This window comes from Parasteatoda tepidariorum, chromosome 12 (genome assembly GCF_982258835.1).
Source record: "Parasteatoda tepidariorum strain Cologne lab strain chromosome 12, Ptep-v5.0, whole genome shotgun sequence".
Taxonomy (NCBI): domain Eukaryota; kingdom Metazoa; phylum Arthropoda; class Arachnida; order Araneae; family Theridiidae; genus Parasteatoda; species Parasteatoda tepidariorum.
In genome coordinates, this window is record NC_141766.1 from 6,296,372 (window position 1) to 6,322,429 (window position 26,058).

The window sequence follows — 26,058 nt, forward strand, 5'->3', positions numbered from 1 at the left end:
ATATTTAGGATTATTGGAACAAACTTCAAGAGAAAGTAGTATGACAAGAAGCAAAGAGATAAAAGGATGAGATCATCTGAAATATTTATTGGTCAAAAATATTACATGTGCTGTGTGCTAGATAAGTGAAAATATCACAAAAGATGCTCTAAGTTTGCTCTCATTGCCAGCGAACAAATCTGGATTTTGTTAGATATCCGCAGCAGCACAGACGATTCTTGCAACCACTATTTCGGAATAGTACACGGTGTTGGGTACACAGTTAATAACTAAATTCCGAACTAAATTACAAAATATAATAATAAAATAAATAAAACAGTTAAAGGCGTATATGGATTTGAAAACACGTAACCCATAAATTATAACTTAAACTTTTTAAAAAATAAAATAATAAATTACAATATAGTTATATGAAAATATCTCTAAAAAAGAAGAAAATAAAGCTAAGTTACATTTGAGAATAATCATTAACCACGAAGATGGGTTAAGATTAAAATTAAATTGCATTCAAAATAATCAGCAACTTAAACAGATATTACTTAGACTGAAAATGATGTCACGCATATTTGCTTACCGGAATTCAAATTTATAGAAACTAATAAGTAATATTAAAATAGTGATATGAAATGATAGAAAAATTATCAGATTCACTGCAAAATTGATCAAAATAAGTCAACTTAAGTGGATGAAGTAAATAGCATGCATTTTCTGTAGTAAACGCTCTAAACTAATGACTAAAATCTAAATTAAACCAAGTAATCAGAAACGAAATAATTACTCTACAGAATAAAATGAAGTTAAATTACATCCAAAATAATCAGTTACATGAACAGAAATGATTTGAATTGAAAATGACGTCGCGCATACTGCTATTTAAACATAAAAGTCTATAAATCATTGAAACGAATAACTAATTTTAAAACAGGCGACATGAAGTAATAGAATAATGATTTTCACTTAAAAATAATCAGTAACCATGCAGATGGGGATCTATTTGAATGGCTGAAGTCAAAGCATGCACTTTCAAAAGTAAACACTCTTGACTCATGACTGAACTCTAGGTTGAACCATATTATAAGAAATGAAATAATTATAAAATGAAGTAAAATTGAACTGAAAATAACTAATTATTTGAACAGATGGATCTGGGTTCCAAATAAGGAAACATATGTACTTATAGGCGTGACGTGAGAAGAAGGGGTGGGGACACTTTTTTGTTTTTAGAAAATTTTCAAAATATTTTAAGTTTTTAAAACAAAGCCATGAAAGAGTAAAATAATAATAATAATCAGTGACAAATGAAGATGGAAGTTGATTGAAAATGAACTACGTATAATTGCGCTCAAGCGCTTTAAAGAAGAAGAAAAAAAAGCGGAAAGTCTGTATTGTAAAAAATTAAAACGAAAAGAAAAATTTTAACACACTCTTGAAAAAATAAATAAAATAATAAACGTAATAATAAATGAATAAAATTATAAATAAAAACATTCATTGAATAGAGCTGTTAAAATAGCAACAACAAAAAAATCTCACTTAAAAGATAAAATAAACAATGCATATTAATCAGAACGAATATTAAATACTTTTAGCTTATAAAATTGTAGACAAGTATTTTCTCAGAAGATGGAAGAAGATGTCAGAATTACAAAAAGGAGAAAACTGTTAACATTTATTCGAAAGTATTATATTAGTTACAATGCATGATAATGTGCTTCGTTAATAAAATCAATTTTATTTTGTATTGGATATAGTGAATAAAAATAAAAAGAAAGGAGCAAAAAAGAGCCCTAAAATTTTCTTTTAAAAACAAAAGTAATTTTCCATATCATTGTAATTAAAATAAACATGTTCTAGATTGAACACTTCATTGCTTTTAGTAATAAAGTACTCAATTTAATTACAGCTTAAGATGCTTTTTCTCTAATTCTTTTTTTAATTTCGTTTTTTCCTTCAGCATTTTTTTTTATTATTATTTCGGTCTTAAAGAAGTTCAGAAAATAGAAATCTAAAAAATCCACATGTTCGAAACTAGATTCAACTCCTATTTTCTATGAAGAGGCAAAGACATTCAGAAGCAGGTGCTTAAAACCTCACATTTATTCTGCTTTTTCCAGGAAGTTTATCTCGAACAAGATTTATGAGCTAATCTATTGTGGACACCACAGGTTTCATGTGGTGCCAAGGAGGAGAGTTTTTTTCTTTGAAAAAAAAAAAGAAATAATTTTCCTTAAAAATAAAAAGACAACAAGGCTATCTTAACTAAAAGGGCAAGGAGGGTGCATTTATAGGAATCAAAAGTCAAACAGGGCAGACCGCTCTTCTAAAAAACGTTTAGGGAGAACACTTTCAGATTTAAATTAATCTTACATACAAGTTATATATAGTTAGTGCAAAAGTAAAAAAAAAAAGGAGAAGGAAAATTATTTTGGAGGTAAAATAAGATTTCATTACTACAAATTTGCTTACTCGAATGATATATCATTCAATCTAAAACAGATGTGAACAATATTTACGATATCTCCAAGAGCATGGAGATATATTTAGTGTGCTTAACTTAATCAAGTGGTTACACTTAAATTTGAACTAAAAGTTGCATTATACAATAATATTTATTCTCTCATTTCTTTCTAATACCTTCTTTGCCAACTGTAGCAGGAATAATTTTTTATTATATTATACCACAGATCTTTAGAACTGGAGTACCGTTAAAGAATGGGAGCCTTTGGATCAAATGACTAACTAATAGAAAAAAAAGTTTTATGATTAGTTTATAGGTCAGTTATTCCTAATAAAGATCAGCAAACTTTCTATTTGAAAAATGTAGCTCTTGCGCTTAATTGATGATACGTACAAAGTGAAATATCATTAAAGAAAATATAAAATTATTTTTAACTTTCGGATCGGTGAATAGAACCAACCCACTTAACAACTTTTTGAGGGCACCCTTGTTTACATCCCTGAAACGGCAGAAGTGTGTTCAGAAGAATATTCCCATAAGAATATTATTTACTGTCAAAATACTGTGTTAGGTAAACGCCTCAGACAAAAATAAATAAAAGCAGGCATTTATTTCACATTGATACAAGCAGGGGGGAGGGATGTCTTTCAGGAAATGTGAATGAAATTAACAAAAAATAAAAACTCATATTTTTATATCTTTTTCAGAACACCCTTGCTTCACTGATGTATAACAATGCCAACCACATAGCAGATTTTTAACACAACGATTTATAAACATCGATTTATTATAATAACTGTAGGTGAACCGATTGAAGTTAGTAAACACAGTGATTTTTCATACCCAACTTTTGCAAACTTAATACATAACGGTTACATAAATTTCTTATGTAAATACGGGCTCCGAAGCACCACAGTGATCAATCATACTTTTATTTTCCTTTCTAATTTATTCATCAAAATTGGTAATAATATTTGATTTTGTTATCTTGCGTAAGTAATGTTTTTATTCAGCGCAGTATATCCCGCTTTTGACTGCTTTATAATTAAACGCAACAATTAATTACATTTCATCTAGAATCTTTCATGGCACCATTTATCTGTTAAATAAGCTTGTACAATGATCGAGGCCTAATTAAGAGAAGCTGGGACCATGGGCAAAATACTGATCAAAGATCATTTAAACACTCACTGCAAAATTTTAATTACTTTTATCTCAATAAAAAATTTTCAAGTTTACACAATACGGTTCGTATGTATATGTATCATGCGTTTCGATATTGCACCAATCAAAATGTTATTTTAGCGCCCAACGAGTGAGAATCAGATTGGTGCATTATGTCTACAAGCACACAGTACGGATTATAGTTGTTCTTTTGTTTTTGTTTTTTGCACCGGTGTGAATGCAACCTTAGATTTTTGATTGAACAGAAATAACAGAAGTATAGACATAGACGCATATACATACTGAAAAGCAAACCTGATTTTGCAACCTGAAAAGCAAACCTGCATACTCGAGTGTAAAAAGTTTCGCATAAAAATTGCAAAAGTTTATAAAATTAAAAAAATTTAATGAATAAGCAAGGTACAATAAAAAAGACTAAATTTAAAATCTTAAAAACCTTAAATTAAAGCCAAACAATGACACTGTTACGCTTTTAAAACATAACTAAGGTATACACGAGTCCTTAACATACGACAATAAATCTTATTTTTTAAATAAACTGATTTTTTTTATAGGTTCATACCTTGTTCACTTGGCTTAAAAAATGAAGAGCATAAATATAAATAGAAGCAAAAAATTTAAATTTTAAAAATTACTAAGTCAAAAAGGCAAAAGACTAGCTTTCGACACAGTTAGTTTTTACTATACGTAATATATTCCAGAAATTTTGATTTCGAAAAATATAAGAAGTATAGTTATTGTAATTTCGTAAAAATTCCTAAAATAATTTTTTTCAGTTGTCTCCTTTTTAGCTTTTGTAAAAAACGATACATTTAATAGCTTGGAAATTAATACTAATATTGAGACTAGATTGCTATTACAAAGTGTGGAAGAAAAAAAAATCGGCTAAACAATTTTTGATACAATTTTATTAAAAATATAAAAGTGACAAAATATAAGAAATAATAATAAAAGAAGATTTTAACTAATAAATACATTTATTCTGTATGAAAGTATCGATGTAGAGGGACAGCCGAAGCCCAACTTTTGCGTACAACGATTTGTCGCTTTCCTTGAGTAAACAATTCTAAAATAACTCTTACTTGACACATTAAAAAAGCCACACAAAAAAAGTAAACTATGAGATGTATTAGTAAATATTTTCTAATCAAAGAGATAGACACACAAATTAAGAAGAAATTAGTTAACATTTACGATGCAATAAGTCTTTTTCCGCAAACCGGATTGTGTAGAGGTCAGGGAACTGTCCTTGCATAAGGAAGGTTCTGGGTTTGAATCCCGGGTAAGGCATGGTTTCATTCTCTGTCCTTACTGTGGGAGCAACATTGGCCTTGCTAATATGGTGCTCCTGAAAGAGTGGCCAACAAATCTGCCCTTTAAATGCCTAATTGACGAAATGTGGGCATTGGAAATAAAAAATTTAAAAAAAGATTTTTTTCCGCACACTGTATAAATTATTTTAAATATTGTATTAATATTTCTCTTTAAAAAGATTTGATATGTTTACTTGGATAGAAAGAAATATATTTTTCCACTGAAGCTATTAAATAGCGTTGGATTAATTTTATTACTCGGAACCCCTTTATATTTATTTGTTCGCTCTTCGAATATCCTCCTTTCAAAACAAAGATTCATTTAAATAGTTATTTTTGTGAGCAAGTTGTAAAAAAAAAAAAGCTATTAAGTTAGGAAAATTTTTGAAAACATACATAACAGTCTATTTTAAACAATAGAATAAAAAAAATGAATGCTACCATTCTTGCATAGCTAATTTCCAATCAAAGAAAGAAAGAAAACTCCTCAGGCAATAACCTGAAGAAGATTCTTTTATTAAATGCCAACAATCAAGTTGTCTGCTGATCCAGTTGTTTCATCATTTTTCGGGTTCAAAGATCGATTTTTTTCCAAGATCATTTTTCGGAAAAAGACAACAGAAATTACAAAAAGATTTTTTTCTGTCTAATAATTTACATGATAAAAATATGAAATCTGCAGAAATTATTCTGTATGAAAAACATTTTTAGCTAACAGATAAATAAAACTTTTAATTGGTGGAATCAAAAGTTGCATACAGAGACTAACCTTACCTATTAATTAAACGCTTCCTTAACCAACTTTTTTGAAGGAAAAAAATTCTAAAATTAATTTTTTTTTTTTTACTTTATTAATAAATACAAGGAAGTAAAACAAAACAAAGTAATACAAAGTAAGTAAGTAATACAAAGTTTCAAGTTGAAATTTAAAGTTTTTTCTTTTTTATGAGTAAAAAACATTTAATTAACATCAGTAGTTTTACTATCTCGCGTTATCTCGGGCAAATGAAAGAAGTAAAATATTAGTCTTCGTACACCTTCCACACCTCCCATAATCTGAAAAATCACCTGAATTAATTTCACTTTCGTAAGCGAAGGCCATTTTCTTTACTCTTTTTTTCCTTTTGTTTCAGGCCGAGTAAAAACGTGATAGAACAAAACGTAATGCCAAATTCTGCTACGCCCGAGTTTTTTCGGGATAATGAATATTTGCAATATATACATACGCGAGTTAATTCGGGAAGCGGTTAAGAAGAAAAAATAAGTAAAAGGAAAAAAATTTTACTTTTCCATTTAATATATATTTTTTTACTTATCTACTCTAATCATTAAAAACTGATTAGCTAATGTATTTTTTTTTAAGTTATATTTAACCTCTCTAGTTATATTTTTAAATTCTCTCAAAATAGAAAATTCCATAAAACATTCCTATAACCAACGCCTGTGTTCAATGCGCCATCAGATCTAGAGACACATTGCTTCTTCATTTTTCAAAACAATGAATTAAATTTAAAAATTTCTCAAAATAATAAATAGAAAATCTTAGAAAACACATATAAAGGTCCCCTATTGACAACCACACATATCCGTTAAATATTTGTTATTTTTCTTTATTTTTCAAGGTGGCACGACAGATGTTATTTTATTCGTTAGTTACGCTTGACATACAGGCAAAATCACTACATGCAACAACCCAAAACATGCTTCACAAAAAAAAAGCATTAAACAACTCAACCGATATATCCGTTTTAATATAATGGACGCTGAGCAAGACACTACTTTATAAAAGATATTGATTTAATACAGACAGTTTTCAAAGTTCAGTTTTAAATTTTGACCCACAATTTTCTTGAAATCGTTTAGCAATTAAATTTATATTTTGACTGTACTGGAGGCTATAATATACAAAACTGATTAAAGATAACATCGAACAAAGAAAAGCAATGAGCATATAGGGGCAGACAAAGTAATGGAAAAATTTCTATACTAATACATTTTTTCTCCAGAAAAACTAAGAGAACCATTTTATAACTTCAGAAGCGTTTAGATCATGAGATTTCACATACATATCAATAAGTTTAAAGCTTTTAAGGGTTTGAGGGACCGACAATAAATTAAAAACAGTAAATATTGTTTTTAAACACCCTATACCAAAAAATGTAGATTTGTAATATTTACACAAATTTTGAAAGCCTGTATTTAAATATTTATGAAGATATAGAAATTTGTATAAAGATATAGATTAGTATTATGAAGTTATAGAAATTTGTATTTGTATTGTTTTTTGTCTTATGATTTTTGCTATAACTTTAAAAATATTTAATAAAATTAAACAAAATTTTTAGAGCAATTTAAAATTAATTACAAAAATATTACCTTAAAATTTGAGCAAAATTTGTTTAAAACTTGTTTGAGACATTGGAAGGAGAGTTTATAAATATATGATTGATTTTATTGGGGTTTTTCTAAAAAGTAAATTAAAAAAGAATACTGACTAATAGCTGTTTATTTCTAATATTGTAATTTCATTATTTAAACAATAAAATAGATATGTACTTTATCACAAATAAATTTAAAGTTTTTTATCTACCTCATAATTCAAAACACTGTGATTAACACGATTAAATAAATCATGCTAAAAATAATCACAAAAATCTTTGAATATGACTTTTTAGAATTGAGGAGACACCTAAACAAGAAACTATTACCTTTAATCAATTATTTTCAAAAACTTGTTTATTTTATAAATCTTCTTTTATGGCTATAACTGTCTTACAATAAGGCCTTTACTTATATCTACATTAATTCGATTTATGATACCGTGATTTTTGCTTGAATAAAAATATTGACGAATCAGAGAATAAAACATCATGTACAGAAACATACTTCAAACTACTGTAAATACATTTATAACAATACTAGAAAGCAAAAGCTTCATACACAGAAAATAACCGAAACTTTATTGAGACTGTAATCAGTTAAATTATTATTGAAAAATGTAAACATACCTTTGTTATCTAAAAGTATCATTGAGTTACTATTAAGTAAAGTATCTTTAAAAAACAAAAATTGACCAAGTCAGTTTACAGAAACATTTTTTATAAATAGAACTATATCGTGAGTAATAAATTAGTTTTCAAACTTTCTAATTTATTTCAAAATTTAGGGACGAAAAGCAAACTAAATGTAGACAAATCTATAAAATTAAGCGACAAATGAAGAAAAAAAAATTTAAACATTCGGAAACGAAATGAAAAAAAAAAATTATAAATAAAAAAAAACTGCAAAAATTCTTAAAATTGCCAGACGAAATGAAAAAAAAAACTACAAGGAAATAATTAAAATTTAAAGACTTGATGCAAAAAAATATATTGATAAATGCTTAAAATATAGACAAATACAAAAATGTAAAATACCGACAAAACTTAAAATCCTAAACCTAGTCTAAATGCAAAAAAAATAGACAAATCCGTAAGTTCAGAGGCACATTGAGAAAAAAGTACAATCAAAATTTAATGTAAGATATCGGGGAGGATGCATTGCGCTTTTAATAGGAAACAACTCATAAAGGGCGCCGCTAAGATCCAGAAGTTAAGAGGTCATTGTGCTAGCACAACTTACTTTATAAATCAAGTTGTGAAATTGCAAATATATCGAAAGCGTGTATATTAAAAAAAGAGTAGCATGAAATTAAAAATTGCTGGATAACTAATTCTCTGAGTTAAAAATTGGTAAAAACGAAAGAACTTATATAGCTCGTCAGGGTAATAAAAAGAAGAGCTAATTTTCAGACTATTCGTGTAAATAATAGTTCTTTACCAACTCATACGGAAATAATACTGGTTTACTGGTAGCCAATAATTAATATTATATAAAACGAAACGAGAAAAAAATCCTGTAAAGGAAAATTCCTATTGTAATGCAAAACACCACCCGAAGTAAGAAAAAAGGAATTGTAATCCAAGAGATTACGTTACCAGTAAAATAGATTTATAGCTCATATTTAATTTCAACACTTTAATAAGAATAAGATTTTTAAACAAAAATTATACGTGTATTTTTCGACCCTTTCATGCTTACTAGATACCGTTAAAAAATTATGGTTAACTGGATTCTTAATAATTGAAATAACCTATAATTTTTCCTTAATGTTAGATTTCAACCACAAAAACGAAATTAATATAAAAATATGACCAAATCGGGAAAGGAAAAGATATGACGCAATATTAGAAAATAATTTTATTATGAAGCATAATAAACAATTAAAAGGATCCAAAATTTTAGAAATTCACGTTTATAAATATTATTATTAAGAATAAACTAGGGATGTAACGAATAGTGATTTGGCCGAATACCGAATATTCAGTCAAAAAAAATTAGCCGAATACCGAATATAAAAATAAAAAATCCGCTTAATTCTTAAAAGAAAAGTTAACCGCTTCAAATAATATTTTCTAGAAAAAAAAAGTAACCATTAAACATTAAAAAATATATATATAGTCTACCAGAAGCACTTATAAAAATGCCGCGCAATCATGAAAACAAAAGATTACATACAAAGGCGAAGCAGAAAAAATAAAAATCGATCTTAATTCTCGAAAGAAAATTTTAAGGCTGAACATCTCATTTTTTCCAAAAAACTAAGTTTTAATAAAAACTCTCTTAATTGCTGCGTCATAATAAAAACGTCGTTAAAAACAAAAGGTTTTTGAAAAGAAAAAGCTAAATAGAAACCAAAAAAAATATCGATCTTAATTTTTAAACGAAAAATTTAACGCTGACTAATTTTAGAAAAAAGTGACGATAAAAGAACAACGCGCATTAGAAAAAGTAACTTTTACAAAAATTCAGATAAAAAGAAAAGTTAACGAAAAAGCAAGAGAGAAACAGAAAAAAAAAATTTTTCTTAAAATTTAAGTTTAACGTCGAAAATCTCAGATTTTTGTGTTACCCAGTTATCTGTCTTAACGTACAAAAAAGAAAGAAAAAAATGATAATAAAAGAATACGTCTCTTTTTTAGAAATGCTCCGTTAAAAGGCCGAGCCAATAAAAACAAAAAAAAATTACCAAAACGAAACAAAACATGTAAGTGTTAAAAAAATGACGCAATTGGCTTGCCTGAATATAATTTTACAAAATCATCAGTACAAAACTCGTGGTTCAGTATTAAGTAATCTAGTTTCTATTTTTCCGATTTCGCTTTTCCATTTGTCTTCCAGAACATAAATTTGCTAGCGGCGCGCAAGTTTTAGAACTTAAAAAATATGTGTAAAAAGTATTTCTAACAATGTATAGAAAAACTATAATTTCAGATTATTTCTTATTAGATCTATTTAAATATTTTTAAAAAATTGTCGACAAACACCTTTCTAAAAAAATATTTTGCTGAATATTTGGCCGAGCATTCGACCAAACGAATGTTCGGCAAAAGGGACGAATTCCGAATAGGGGCCGAATATTCGTTACATCTATAGAATAATCAGTCATTTTATTATCCGATCATGCCAACCGGCCTGTGTATAGGGGTTAGCTCCTTGCATCAGAAAGGTTCTGGGTTCGAATCCCGGGCAAGGCATGGATGTTCTTTCCTTCTCTGTACTATCTGTCCTTACTGTGGGAGCAACGTTGGCCCTTCAGGTGCCTGTATGACCTAGGTCATTATCCAGGTGGGCATTGGAAGAAAAAAAAATTATCCGATGATAAATTTAGAAAAGAGTAACTGTTATTACTGCCGTGCAATTGAAAAATCAACGCAAGCGACAAAACATTAAAAATTGAGATTTTTATATATTTGGCATCTTTATATGGTAAGCTACATATTACAAAAAATAAATAAAATACTAAAATAAATTTTGAATTATCAGTTGTTTGAAATTCTATATTAGCGTTCATATCATTAGCAATAGAAGGAGCAAAGTTGTCAAGCCACTTTCCTCAGAATCAATCGTGAAGAAGTTTTTTTTTTTTTCAATTACACGCAGATAACGTAAATGGAATTCTTAATATAACTACAAGATAGCTAAAAAGATTCACTATCACAATAACTCAGCTTAACAAAAATCATATTCAAAATAAATAAATTTGAGAAGAAAAAAAACATAAATAGTGTTATAGTATAATATATTTTAAACTTTTTCAAACTTAAAATGAATAAAAATATTTCAAAGAATAGTAGGTAAGTATGGCATTCATATTTAAAAAAAAAACAATTGTGTTTCGGCAAACCCCCCTACTAATGCTCCCTATGTTTGACCTAAAATACATTTTTCTAGCATGGTTAGACTTGCTAGAAAACAGATGATCTACGAAGATACGGAACAAATTTTAATTCTCACATAACAGCAAAATTCTACTTTAAAGACTAGAAAGAAATATTAATTAAAACTAAACTAAACTTAAACTAAAGAAATGTTCATTAAAAATAAATGATAATGAAGTGTGTTTCTTTCCCCAGATTTAGATAAATTTATTAAATTTAAATAAAGATAATTCAGCTTCCCACATTTGTACCACGAGAAAAGTACATTTTATGTAAAAGTTCTCTAATCATAATAAATGAACTTACGCTTTGATGTTTTCTATCATGTAATAAATAACTCCGGTACGTATGAGCAGCAGCGGAAGCCATGCTTTTGCTCAAACAAAATAATGCAAGAACTCACGCAAAGATAGGTAAAGAAAGTGCAACATAGCTTCCAGTTCGCGGAGCGTTGAAAGGACAATGCTTTTCCAAATGGTAGTCACCCGTAACGGCCGCAATCTAAGTAAAGTCGACATTCCCACCGCAATAATTGTGCGATAACAGACGTGACAATCATTCACGCATGCGTATTGCTTCAGGCACCCAACAAAGCAGAACGAAAAATAAGCATGATTCTTCCAAGTTAATCGGCCGGTCCGATTATTGTTGCTTAAAGACACTGAAAAGACGGATGCTTTCTTGTCCCAAATGTGATCGAAGGATTCATCCAAGAAAAAGAACAGTTTCCGGTTGAGGATTTCCAGTTGGTGTGAAGAGGAGGAAGAATGGCCTACTGCTGGTCTCATCGATATTTAGCTCATGATCAATTAGGTTATAAATAATTACTTTCACATAAGAGATCCAATAATGAAAATGGTCGGTTCACTTTTTTAAACCCAATCATCGCCTTTAGGATGAAAAAAAAAGAAAGCGGAACATCTGCCTCATTAACAGACCATTGAAACAACACAAAATATTTAGACCACAAGTGCCTAATTGGAAGCATCCAGAATTTCAATTCCGTTCATAAATAAATAAATCATGCTTCTATTTAGAACAGTAACAAAAACGCAATAAAACTTGAACACTGAAAATCAATAAGCTGTTTTAGAATTGCTCCAATTAGAGAAAACACTACTTAATCTTTAAAAAAAAAGGTTGAATTTTAGATAGAAAATTTTGTCAAAGAAAAAAAAAAAACGTTGAACAACACCAAAGCTTATTTAAAACTGTCACTTTATTTATCAAAAACTGACTTGATACGCAATTCTATGCATGGTAAAGCAGATTATTAAACTAAAACCCGATCAAATCGGAACCAGACTCAAAAATGAAAGCTTTTAAATGAAATGTTTAGATTACTTGCGTATAGACACTAAGTACCATGATTTCAATATTCCAACATTTTTTGGAGACAAATTTGTCACGTTATCTTTGTAGTTGAGAGACAACCATAATCGAAGCTTTTTAGGTTTTGTTAATCAGACATCGTTCTATTTTGTTTTGATCTTTAAGGGGTCAGTTAACTATAATTTTTTTTTCAATGCCCACCTGGATAATGACCTAGGTCATACTGGCACCTAAAGGACAGATTTGTTGGCCACACTTACAGGGGCATCATATTAGGTGGGCTAACGTTGCTCCCACAGTAAGGACAGATAGTACAGAGAAGGAAAGAACATCCATGCCTTCCCCGGGATTCGAACCCAGAACCTTTCTGATGTAAGGGCAGTTCCCTACCCCTACACAGGCCGGTCGGCTCAGTTATCTACAATAAAATTTAAAAAAAAAAAAAAACGTTCAATCATTCGGAGAATCTAAAAATTTGCTTCATTATCATGATTTTTTCAAAAAAAATCAATATAAATTGTCCAAATCTATTATTTTTACTCGGAAATCAAACACCGTTCCTTATAAAATTAAGTTAGATTGAATTGAATGTAGAATTTAACGCAAAATAACACGATGCGGCTATTCCGCATTAAAAACTTATAATACGTATTCAAAGCAACAAAATCCAAAATATAGAATAATTTGAAAATGAACGAACACGAATAATGAAATAGTTTTACTCAGAATAATGTTGACTATTTAAGCAGTAAATATTAAATTTTTATAATTAAAACTATGGTAACTAAAACTATCCTTCTGTTACCAAAACTGCTTTGAATAAAAATTTTTAAAGATATTATTTTAAATAACCAAATTTTACAACGGCAATAGAGCATGGACCGATCAGTGGGCCCGGAACCGAAAAATTTTCAATGCTCCACCTCTGCTCCCAGATAGTTAGCTAAAACTCCGGCTTCTTCACAATAGATTTATGCGAGATTTTGAGCTGCATATTTTAATTTGAAGTTTTTATTAGAAAAATAATACTAATTATTACTATAAAAGGCCAATAGTATTCTAATTATAAAAATTAAAATGAATTTTCCATAATATTATGATTAGTATATCGTAATTATTAGATATTAAAATGAAAATTAATACTGCAAAACTAAATTTTAAATAAAATTAAATAAAAATATATCAGGTAGACACAAATTATCTGTATTAAAATAAATAAAAAAAATCTCTATTAAAAGAACAAAAATCTTTTTTTTTTTCATTTAAACCTGAAAAATTTAAAAGACTAAAAAATTATTAAGAAACAAAAAGAGCCCTGAGGAAATTTAAAGCTTCAGAGAAAACACAGCTCCTGGCTCTAACTGCTGCAACCTGGAACCGATAATACCATATTTACATTGCGTACTCAGGCAAAGAAATTAAATCTGACAAAATAAAATAAAAAGATGAAAGAGGACTTCTTCAGGGTCATAAACCGTGTTTACCTAACGAAGTTTTTTTGAGGGTTTAACGACTCATTTTTACTTTTTTATGTATAATTTCTAATAATTGGGATAAAACTGCCAATCAGTTTGCGAAAAACGAGGTGACTTTTTTTTTAAACTTAGATTTCGAGCTATAAAAAATACAACTATAAGATCGAAATAAAGGGAAACAATTGTTTGAATAGTGGTCCTAATATACCAACTTAGAAATAAAAGTATAAACTCTGCCTAAAAAGAAATTATTTTTTAGCAATAAGAAGAAAAAAAAGGGGTGAGAAACTAAAAGATATTAATCGACCATAAGATAGCCCAGTCAATTAAAAAAAAAGGGGGGGTTCAGAATTTCAGCAACATATTAAGCATATAAACTTATTAAGCATATAAACATATTAAGCATATAAGCAAATTTATGTTTTCCGTGGGGAAAAAATTTTATAATTTTTCCCTTTCAGGTTATAAAGTTAAAAAAATCCACTTAAGTTGAGGGATGCAAGAAACCGCCTATTTAACATTACACGCAATTTCTTGCAGAATAAGAAGGCTTTTAATTACTCTGCGAATAAAATAAAAAGCAGAAGAGGCAGCGGAGCTACCAGGAGGGTTTCAAGTGAACTAAAAATTATCAACCTTATTTTAAAAAAATGCAATGCCCTTAAATTTTATTAATAAATTTAACAACAAGCAGCTTCTCACAATGCAGTAGTAAGTAGTCAATATACTGAATACTGAAGATCGATTTAAAAAATTTATAAATAAAAAAAAAGAACGCCAGGACGAAAAATCATGGAGTTTTCAATTGTTTAAATTTAAAAAAAAAAAAAAAAAAAGGAGGACGAAAAATCTTCTGATCATGCTCTCTAGTATAAAATTTTTACGCAGCAACATTTTTATTATTCTTACTATATTTATTATTATTACTATTATTAAGTCCCATTATTATATCCCTATCCCACTTCTCCTAGACTCTACAGGAAAAATTTCAGATTACATATTATTTAACATGACAATAATTCATTAAAAATATAATTATAAACGGAACTAGTAATAAACAATTTACTTCTTGATAGAAAATATTAAAAATTACATTTTGTAAGGGAAAAAAAAAACGCGAAAAAAGTGTACGTTTAACCATGTAGGTTTTATAATACACCAGATCAGTTTGGAACAGGATTTTTTAAAGAAATAATAGTAATCGATGTTTGACTTAATTACTTTTAACCTTATAGGTTATATGTAATGTTGCTGTGAATTTTAAGTTTGAAGTTCAATGATTTATTTTAGGAATCAATTATGTACAATTTATATGGAGTGAAAAATACAAGGAATGGACAAAATAATGGAAACACTTCTATAGATTTTTTTATATTTCTCAAGAAATACTGTCAGAATAATTTTAAAACGTGCATATATATATATATATATATATATATATATATATATATATATATATATATATATATATATATATATATATATATATATATATATATACTACCCAACAAAAATGGTCGAGTTTTTGGCATTTTTCTGAATTTCTCAAAAAATACTTAAAGGATTATTTTATAGCCTTAGAGATGATTAGATCATGCGATTTCTCATACATAGCAATAAATTTTAAAACTGTTAAATGTTTGAGGGACCGACAATAAATTACAAACGGATAAAAGTGTTTTTGAACACCCTATGCCAAAAAATACAGTAATGAAGTTAACAACTTGTAACAATTATTATGGTTATGTGCAATAATTGCACGCAAATATTTACAAAAAAACTCTTTTAATTCTTTAGAAACGCTCAATAAAATTAAACAAAATTTTTAGAGCAATTTAAAATTAATTTCAAAATTTTAGCTTTAAAATTTGAAAAAAAAAATCGTTAGAAACTGTGCAATATATAAGAAATTAAAGTAATTCTTTCATACTGCGCAGGCGTGGAAAATTTTTTTAATTTTCTCTTTTCATAATTTTGTAGTCAATCGTGTTTGGTAACATAAAAAATAAATAAAAAAAAAGCTTTGAATATCTTAAAATTTTAAAAAGCTTCCAGCAATTTTCTAATTACCTTTTATGCTTCTTAAAAGAAAACTCAAAATGATAAAGGGTTTTCTACAAATATTATTTTGTATCATCGGACAAAATTAGATAACAAACGATAATACCTTACAATAAACTTTCATACAAGCAATTCAAATTAAATTTTAACTTAAGTACAAAAACAAAAAAGCAAGAAAAGAATAAAGGCTTAATGGTCAATCTTAATGGTTTCTGAGAGTAACCTTAAATATGCTAATTATTAATTAAGTTACGAAATCAGACACAAAAACGTACTTTCTCCGAATAACGTAAATTTTTTTTCTTCTTTTTACATATTTGGATTCTTGACCTGCAAAATATAGAGGGTAGCCGCAATCTGGAATTTGTGGGCCTAATAGGGCAGGATTTAGACAGAAGAGCGGCTGAAAATTTGGAATTGTTCAGTTCTCCTTTTTTTTTTTTTTTTTTCTGCGTTTTCAGTCATGTCTTTTAAACTAATTCAGCTATTTAAAAAATAAATAAAAAATATGCACCTATTCATGATACCCATTTACCCAAAGAAAACTTTATGCAAACAATATTTTTTAATAATTGTTTATTATTTTTAATACTTAATTGTGGATGAAAAAATTTTGAATTATGAGCCATTAATTTTTTATGCCATATAACTACGTATTTTTCTAATCTAAAACCGTAAGTTTCACCTGTTTTTATTAAGTAGAAACTTAGAAAAATTAAAATTAATTATTTTAAAAAAATAATTTGGCGACAATGTAGAAATATTGAAATGAGGCGATTAATATTTAAATGTGGCTAAAGAGGAACTTGACTTACGGACGCGTAGCCGTAACATTTCATTCATACTTTTTCCGCTGTTAGCCGAACGTTAATCCTTTTGTTTTAATTATGAAATAGGATATTTCTTTTTAAGTCGTCTGAAAATTTATTCGTAATTGAGCTAAGAGAGTTGAATAAAAGATTATATTCAACGAATGTTGAGTTTTATAAAAACATGTTTCAATAGAATGTGGTTATACATTTTTTTTCCAAATTTTATTTTTAATTGGTTCATTAAATAATTGATACAATTTCAATAATATACATACGTAAGTATTGATTTGGAATAATACTTTTATCAATTTATTTAATAATTATGAAGCAATTACAGAAGTGAAGATAAAAGTTTTATAAAGAGTACTGTTGTATCTTTCTGAATAAAAATTGCAATAACAAAGATGATAACGTGAAATCGTATTTTGATATTTCATGCAGAATAGAGTTGCCGAATAAGTAGTCAACATTTTCAAACATCTTAAAATTTCTCAAGATGTTATTATCGTCTGAAACGTCTTAATCTTAAAATAAATTTTTTACCACTTGTTAATTACCTGTCTGAACGTGTTTCACGTGACTGTTTTATCAACTATTTAATTTTATTTCTTCATTTTTCAAAATTTTATTCTTCACTCTACCACGTAGAATATTTTTTAATAATATACTAATCTTTCTTTAGTATTTTAATTTAGATTTTCATTTAAATTAAACTCTCGTTTTTACATTATTATCAAGTACTGAATGAAAGAAAGGTTAGAATGGATGATAATTAAACTTTTAAAAATTTATAAATAAAAAAATTCTCTCTAAAATTACTAGACGCTATTTACTTAGCATACTATTTTTTCGAAAAATGAAGATAAATTGACTCTTTTTTTCTCATTGTTTCTTATTTATTCGTGTAATGAAAAGTAAATGCTTATGTGCGCAACGAAAAAAATACAACAGGTTGTGTTGTTTTTTTAAAAGCACAAAAAATTCTGGAATTACTAGTTTATTTTGACATTCAAACTTATTCTCCCCCACTAATTTTAAGAAATATGCTGTTTTAAAAAAGATAATGGAGAAAAAATTTGTTTAAAAAAGTTATTATTTATCAACTTTAGTACAATTCACAAAATATTATTATGTCAGAAAAATGTTCAATATGCCTTATTTTGTTAAAAAAGTAAACACTAAAAAAATAAAATTATAAAAAGATTCCAAAATCGTGCTGTTTTTAGAATCATCTCGAAAAATTGTTCTTTTTCTAATCTTAGGTTCTTCTTAATACTAAAATAAGATATATTAAGACATTCTTGGACTAAAACTTATTTTAGAGCTGTAATTTATATGCTCAGCAAATAGTTTTAACATATTTTTTATCTTTTCAGAAATCATAAATAGAAATTTTTTCTTAAATTTTGCCGTAAGAGACAAGAATATTTCATTGATGTTCAATTGAACCGTGTCAATGATTTCATTAACCCCAGAATCTGTTTGCACAAAACATTTTATTGCTTGAAGCAGTTAGAAACAATTAAAGTACTATTTATTTAAACCTGTTCCATTATTTTGTGAAGAGCGACAGAAAGGGTGAGGAAAAGCGAGTAAATGCTCCGTTTACCATCATACTATATATGAATTAAATCAAATAACTTCAGTAATTGTAAGCAAGAAATAAAAATTTAATAAAGGAAGCGAAAAAATAAACTATCCAAATATGCTCTTTTGAAGTATAATATTTATAAATTTTGGATCGATAAATAAAAATTACATTTTCAGAAAATTTCGAGTGGAAGGGAGACAATAATATGTTGGAAATAATTGGCTTTGTAACTATTTAACTTTGATTCCTCAAACAGATATGATTTAGACTGAAAATGAAGTCACGTATATTTCAAACTTACTATTTTCTCAAAAGAAGATTGAAGTAGTTGTCAGAATCACAAAAAGATTACATTAGTTACAATGCGTGATAATGCGCACAGTTAATAAAATCAATTTTATTTTGAATTGGATATAGTGAATTAAAAAAAGACGCAAAAAAAACTTACATTTTCCTTTAAAAACAAAAGTAATTCTCCATATTAATAATTAAAATATAACATGTTCCATATTGAACACTTACATTGCTTTTAGTTATAAAGTACTCAATTTAATTACAGCTTAAGGTGCTTTCTTCTAGTTCTTTTTTTATAATTTCGTTTTCTACAGCATAATTTTATTATTTTGGTCTTAAAAAAAGTACAAATAAACACAAATCTATAATATCCATACGTTTGACGAGATTCACATTTAGAACAGAACGTGGAAACTTCTCTATTAGAAAACGATTTTATTGAAACATAGGATATAACGCATGTGATCCTTTATCTTGTGCAATTAATAAGGTTGAAATTTGATGAGGACAGCGCATATGGTATTCTCTCCCGGCATGAGTTTAAACCCATGCATTTATTCCGCTTTTTCCAGGAAAAGGCCGCTTATCTTAGACAAGATTTATGGGTGAATCTATAGTGGACACCACACATCAATTTCACAGGGTGTGAATGTTATTTTAATTAAAACATGTGCTTTAAAAGAAAAGTTCCTGAAAATAAAAAGGCAGCTAATCTTAAAAAAAGGGTGCATTTATAGGGATCAAAGAGCAAACATACCTGGCTGCAAACGCTTAGGGAGAACACAAGTTAGCTTCAATCCAACTTGATATGTCCGATCAGTTAAAAAAAAATTCTATAAAGTAAAAGATATTTCCAGTACTATTATACATCAGTAGGTCCTTTAAAATCTCACCTTGATCGGCAAGAAGGTTTCCCTAAATCAAAAAAGACAGCGACGCTGAGAAAAAGCTTCTCTTACTTCTGTTTCTAGTTTTAAAATGTTATCTATTGTCGAACGGCATTTCTGAAATCCACTTTGTCTATCAGATAAAGTGTTGCGACTCTCCGGTACATAAATAAGTCTGACATTTATTATTTTTTCTAATAATTTACATAGACAACTAGCGCTATTGGTCGATAGTTAAATGGATTTTTGAATCTTTGCCAGGTATGGGGGTATAGAGGGTCAATTTAATGGAAAACCCTTGCAAATTTTATTAGACAATTAGAGCAATTAAGAGGTGCTATTCTGAAAGGTGTTTGTAAAAAAATTTAATATGTCATAATGATATTGATATATTTAGGATGACCGGGAAGGGATCCTTGCGATATAGATTATTTTCCACAGATAGCTGGCAAATCGGATCTATGAGAGGATAACAGGTGGCAAGGCCAATAGAATGGTAAGTTCGAGCTGGATAAGGAAAATGTGTTTTTTAATTTTTATTTAATAAACAAAGTTGATGATTATCGATTAATTTTCTCCACGTGAGAGTCGCGAGTGTTGGATACTTGATTTCTCCAGAGAATATTTGTGTCCATTAAAATCTATTAGAATATAAGGCGCTGGAAGTTGTCAATTGTAGTTGTAAATATCAAAATCAGTTTGTAATATATTGGCTGATTGGATGGTAGATATGAACAGCAGATTGTGGTCAGTGAGTTCAAAGTAATTTGCACAGCAATAGCTTGTAAAGTGTTTGTTAGAACAATTGAATACGGATAATGTTTTGAAATTAGGAGTAAATATTTAATCCTGATAGGCTAATATTTAATTCGCGACAATTCGAAGGTAAAATTTCATTCGCCAATGTCTTTTAATTTTAAGGTTTCCCCCTTTTCTTTTTTTTTCTTTTTTTTTTTTTTTGAGAAAGGTTGACTGGCGTGTTCATCGCTTCTTCAACTTGCATTTATCCAGAATCATATGTGTCATTTACCTCAGTATTCACATCAGAAGTTTTCCCAGTCCCACCCTGGGACAAGATTGAGAGTCTTATTTTTTTACCAATGAACACATCTGTTAATAAATATATTAAGTATAGAATAAATGTTTGAGGTTGATTTTCTCAAAACTTACTTTTACTAAAGAAATTTAGGAAAAATTCATCTCATAATTAACTTAATGTTGATAATTTCTACATTAAGACCATATGCTTAAGTATATTAATCAATGATCAGCAATAAAAAAAAAACTTAAAAAATAAAAATTTAGTGAAAATTCAAAATTGTAATTGCTAAGAAAAATTTAATTACTGTCCCTCACTTAAAGGCTTTAAAAACACAGGAAGAAAATATTTAATTTCTTTTTTTTTTTTATGAATCGAGAATCAAAGCAACTATAGGAGAACAGTTTAAATAATACTTAATTAAAAATTTTATTAAAAATTTCAAGGAAAAAAAAATATATCTAGAATTTTGAAGAGATATTAAGAATTATTATAAAAATGTTTACTTTTCGTTGCAAAAACATTTTAGTATTACTTATATTTTTAAATTATACCTTAAGTTAACCCATATTTTGTAAACAAACACATAATAATTAAGAACCAAAACTCTTGTTTGCATTTTTAAAATGTGTTTTGTGTAAGTGGACAGTAAGAACAATGAATTAGAAAAAACGGCCTTTCTTAACAACACCAGTTAATATATAATAATTTAAAAATAACAATAGATAGTGGTTTTTTAATTTAAAATATAATTTGTACATTTCATCTAAATTGTTAATGGTTTTGAAATGGACAGAAAAGGGCATTGGTAGCAATTTTTAAATGACACATAATTTAATGTTCACAGGCACACATGTTCACATCTTGTGCCTGCAATCAATAAAGCTTTTTATCCTAACAGATCAGTAATATTTCAGAGCAAGTATTACTTGGATAAAAAAATTTTACTTTTGATCTTTTTATAGCTTATCTTTTATAAAATTTATGTAAAATTAAGAAATGTCATTGAATAATTAAAACTGAAATTACAAATTTCTATAATACTTAAAAATTGTTTTAATTCATTTAATTTTTTTTAATAACTAAAATTCTTATACTCACAATGTTTTAAATAAAAACTGACAAAAAAAAAAATCAAAATTGCAAAATTCGATGTTAGTTCTGTTAAAATTATAACTTAAAACCATTGTGTAAACATTCTAAATTATTCAATTCTTAATAACAGTAAAAGAAGAACAAAATCCTAAGTAAACTTCCAGTTAAAAATTTTTAAAAAATAAAAATATGGTAATATTTTTTTTCTTTCTTATTTAGTTAGGGATATTTAGTTCTCTTTCATAAAGAAAATATTTTAATTTTCTAAATAAAACTATAGTTAGAACACAAAACAGCTAATGTATTCATAACTATGGAAACACTAGTAAGTAGATTATTTTAACTTTATCTAAATATTAATAACAGCCATAAATTTGCTCCAAGTTTAACTTCTTTTAACTTTTCAAGACAGATTTGTATAAGTTCTGATGTTCTAAAAGAGGTGTCTCACAAGAGCATTTTGTCATTTTTAATATCACTCTTGGTTCTTTATTTTCAGTTGTTTTGCCTAAGACTTTTCAATATTATCTGGATATTCTTCAAAATCTAATTCATCATTGGAAGATTCAGTTGTAATGTCTGAAGTCTGGTCGGATTTGAATACTCCAATTGGTCTGAGGAAAATTTTCATTCTTAGTAAAAGTTCATAGACGATTGTCTTTTTAATTTGCTCATCATTCAATAAAATTGGGTGTTTCGAATCTACATGCACTGCAAGTTCTCATTGTCTAGCAAACACCTTTCTTTTTTCCTCATTTATTTATTAAAAGGACAATAAAATAGAAAATAAATAAGTATTTATCAATATAAATATTCCATAAATAAAAATAATAACTCAGTTTATCATTAATTTCCTTTTTCAATTCAATCTAATTTCTAACTGTCCAAAAAAAAAAACTGTGGAGACAGAGTCGACATGTTTTTAGCAACTCCATGACTCAAACTCCTTTTTACTCTGCTTAACTCTGATTCCGACTCCACGGCCATATTAAGAAGGTAGAAAAATATTTTTTTATCAATATTCAGCAAAGCATATTGATATTTTCTATTTTTGCTCTTTCACTGTTATATAGGTACCATTTAAAAATTTTCCACTAGTTATCGGATAAAAATTTAATTTAATTTAAAGGTATCACAAAATAAGGACATTTTTAAAAACTGAACAAAAGTTTTTGAATATAAATTTTTTTTTAAAAAAATGTTAGTTCTATAAACATAAAAATTAATTTAAAAATTTTTTTTCTAAAAAATATTTTTATTTCCGAAATATGCAAGGCTTGTAGGGATTTAAGTCTTGATTTTTTTTTCTTAAAAAGTATCAATTTAAATAAACATATGAATAATTGTATATAATCAACTACTTAAAAAAGCTTATTAAATGTTTTCAACTTCATATTAAAAATGTAAAATGTGTCTAAAAATTATGTCATAAAAATGTGGTCTAAAAAATTTTTCAAAAAAGTTTTATCTTAATACTTGAAAATGCAATGAACTCAAATAATTTTAGATTAATTTCATATCAACAATACATTTCAAGAGTAAATATTTGAATTCATTATTTGATTTTAATATTTGAAATAAGAAAAGAAAAATGTTAAAAAGAAACTATCATTTAAAAATAATCTATTCTGATATTTAAAAATAAAACTTTCAAAAATTTAATCAATACAATATTTTTATGTTATATTTATTACAATACATAATAAAAATTTACTCGACCCACAATTCTTTCAGAGATATTTTTTTTTATTTTCTGTAATAATACAATTACCACAAAAATTAAGGTCAACTTTTTAAAATCAAAAATAGGTATTTAACATTCCTAACATTATAAATTGGTTTTAAATGTCAAAAACAATGGATGAGGAAAAGAAAAACCATAAATAAAAAAGTATATAGCATAAAATTTACATTCCATTTAAACTGAGTATGTAATTTAATTAATTTTAATATAAATCATATTTGATTTGATTTCAACTTTCATGAATATAAAATTGCCAAAAGAAAAAGTTTTTAGAAAGAACGAAAAATTTGAAATGGAAAAAGCAGAAAAACTGCTGACAAATAACGTAAATTAAAAAACATATGTACCTCATCAAAGTTATAATTTCTAAAACATTTTAGACAATTTATTGTATTAATATTGATAATGTTTGTCCATTTAAAAAAATTATAGATATTTTTCTCTTTAAATTTCAATTGTCTAAAATTTCGATTAAAACAGTTTTAAAAAAAAATAATAATAATTTAATAAAATTGGAATAAGGCCTCTTTAAACAAAAACAATTGTTCAATTTAATTTTTTTATTTATTTATTTTGTTCAATATGAATAGGTTTATAACAAACATTTCATTTCTTTTTGTTAAAAGAATCATCAAGTGAGGAAAAATTCATGATTTTAAAATATCAACAACTGTTGTAACAAAATGAAACATTGGCCAAATTTTCAGGAGAATACTTAAGAAAATAATGGATAAATATGAGTAACTGATTAACTTTTAGAAAAATAGATGGTGAATATTCATTGTTTCAATAAATCTATATGTTTCCGCGTCAATAAAACGATTTCATTTCATACGTTGATGACAATAAATTCCTTGAATTTGCCAGAATAAAATAAAGTTTCAAACAATTTTAAATTAACTTAATATTTTTAATGCTTCTGTTTTAAATTTTAAAGGCAATCTATTTCTGGTAACATCTAACTTTCTACTTGAAAATTTTTTCTTTCGTTTTTCTTACAATCATTTACGATATCAACAGTGCAATAGAAAATAAAGTTCAAATCCGCATTTCCGAAAACTTTTAACGAAAAAAAATATTTTTCAAAACAGAAAAATTGGATTAAAATCTACAAAATAATCAAAAAATTGAATCAGCCAAAACAAAGTGAATATTGAATTCAAATAGCACCACAAAGCAATTACAATAACTTATTCTCACCTGAGCACTATAATCCAAAGATTGCCGATTTAATTGGGCCATGAGTTACTTAACTGACGAGTATTTCAACTACAATATATTATATATCATTGTTAGAGCATTTTGTTTTCATCAACAAATTTTCACACACACAACAAAAAAACTAAGGACAAAGCTACAAAACATCCCATTGAACACAACCTATTTTAACACAACTTTTGCGTCCAACTTTCCACGTACACCGGCTGCTCGTAAATGTTTGGCTAAAAGTTTTTCACACCAAAAGATTGGGTCAGTTTCCGCTACGATATTTCGGGGCCCGCTCGAAACTGTTCTGGTGATGGCGTTCGAAAACAAACTGAAAAGTTTAAATAACTGTTGCAAAGTCCGATAAATGCCACAGATAATAAGAACCTATAAAAGGAAGTGAAATGCCTATCATTTCGGTGGCAACGAAAAATTAGTTTTCAAGTTTCCCTTAATTTGGCGGTTTATCTTACTACTGGCTATAAATTAAAGAATGCCAATTTGTTGCCCTGTTGAATATAATACTTCTGTTACAGTTATTTTTACCTATTTTAGATATTTTTTTATTCTTTATTTTTAAAAAAATAATTGCTATTAGTGTTTTGATACCTCCATAATTCATCTTTTTTTAAACACGTTTTACCATAACAAAATACAATGGATGGTGTTTTCTACACTAGGGAACGCTGCAAGCTCCATACCGCCTATACTTCCGGGTTACTGTCTCCGGTGTATTTTAAAGCCATTTGGCTCACAACGTGATCATTGTGTTTTGAGATTCTTGCAAGCGTGGTATTTGATTACTTATTACTTGTGTTAACAATGCTAACTATACTTGTGTTTACAATGCTAAAGGTGCTGCTAACACTAACGTAAGATGGTGCACGGCTTGCAACAAGAACAAACAGTAATAAGCAAATGGAAAGAGGCCAAATCAGAACTGCCAAAAAAAGCGAGTTATTCAACATCTAGCAACCATGCCACCTTTTTTAACAATCTATTTCTGAATAACTAAAACAAATTTTCACTTCAAACTCACCAGAATTTCATAATAACATTAATATCTAATGAAATACGGCAGATTTGAGCTCAGAAATGTATCTAATTTATTTCTTTTATTGAAAACAAAATTATCCGTTTGAAAATATCGCCTCGCAGAATAACATGCAGTAAGCAGCTGCAAAATTTCTAACCGGAGCTAGAGCAGGTATCGAGCTCGAGATTGTTTTCGCTCATATTTCCACTGAAAACATCACCCATATGCTACCACTAACGTATGATGGTGCACGGCTTGCAACAAGAACAA

The 26,058-nt window shown here is 27.5% G+C and overlaps 1 protein-coding gene across 5 annotated transcripts in view; it reads right to left on the reverse strand.

Moving 5' to 3' along the window:
• Nucleotides 1-25,087, reverse strand: part of LOC107453362 (uncharacterized) — a 66,829-nt gene extending 41,742 nt beyond the window's left edge. Inside the window, exon 1 of one of the 5 annotated variants that reach the window (XM_016070166.4) lies at nucleotides 24,747-25,087. In XM_016070166.4, coding sequence (XP_015925652.1) covers nucleotides 24,747-24,788 — 42 coding nt within the window. In that variant the 5' untranslated portion in view covers nucleotides 24,789-25,087. Of the gene's footprint in view, nucleotides 1-11,522; nucleotides 11,708-24,746 lie in introns of those variants that run through there. The other 4 variants (XM_071188396.2, XM_016070165.4, XM_071188394.2 and 1 more) reach the window with 4 other exon arrangements.
• Between the last annotated feature and the right edge of the window lie 971 nt (nucleotides 25,088-26,058).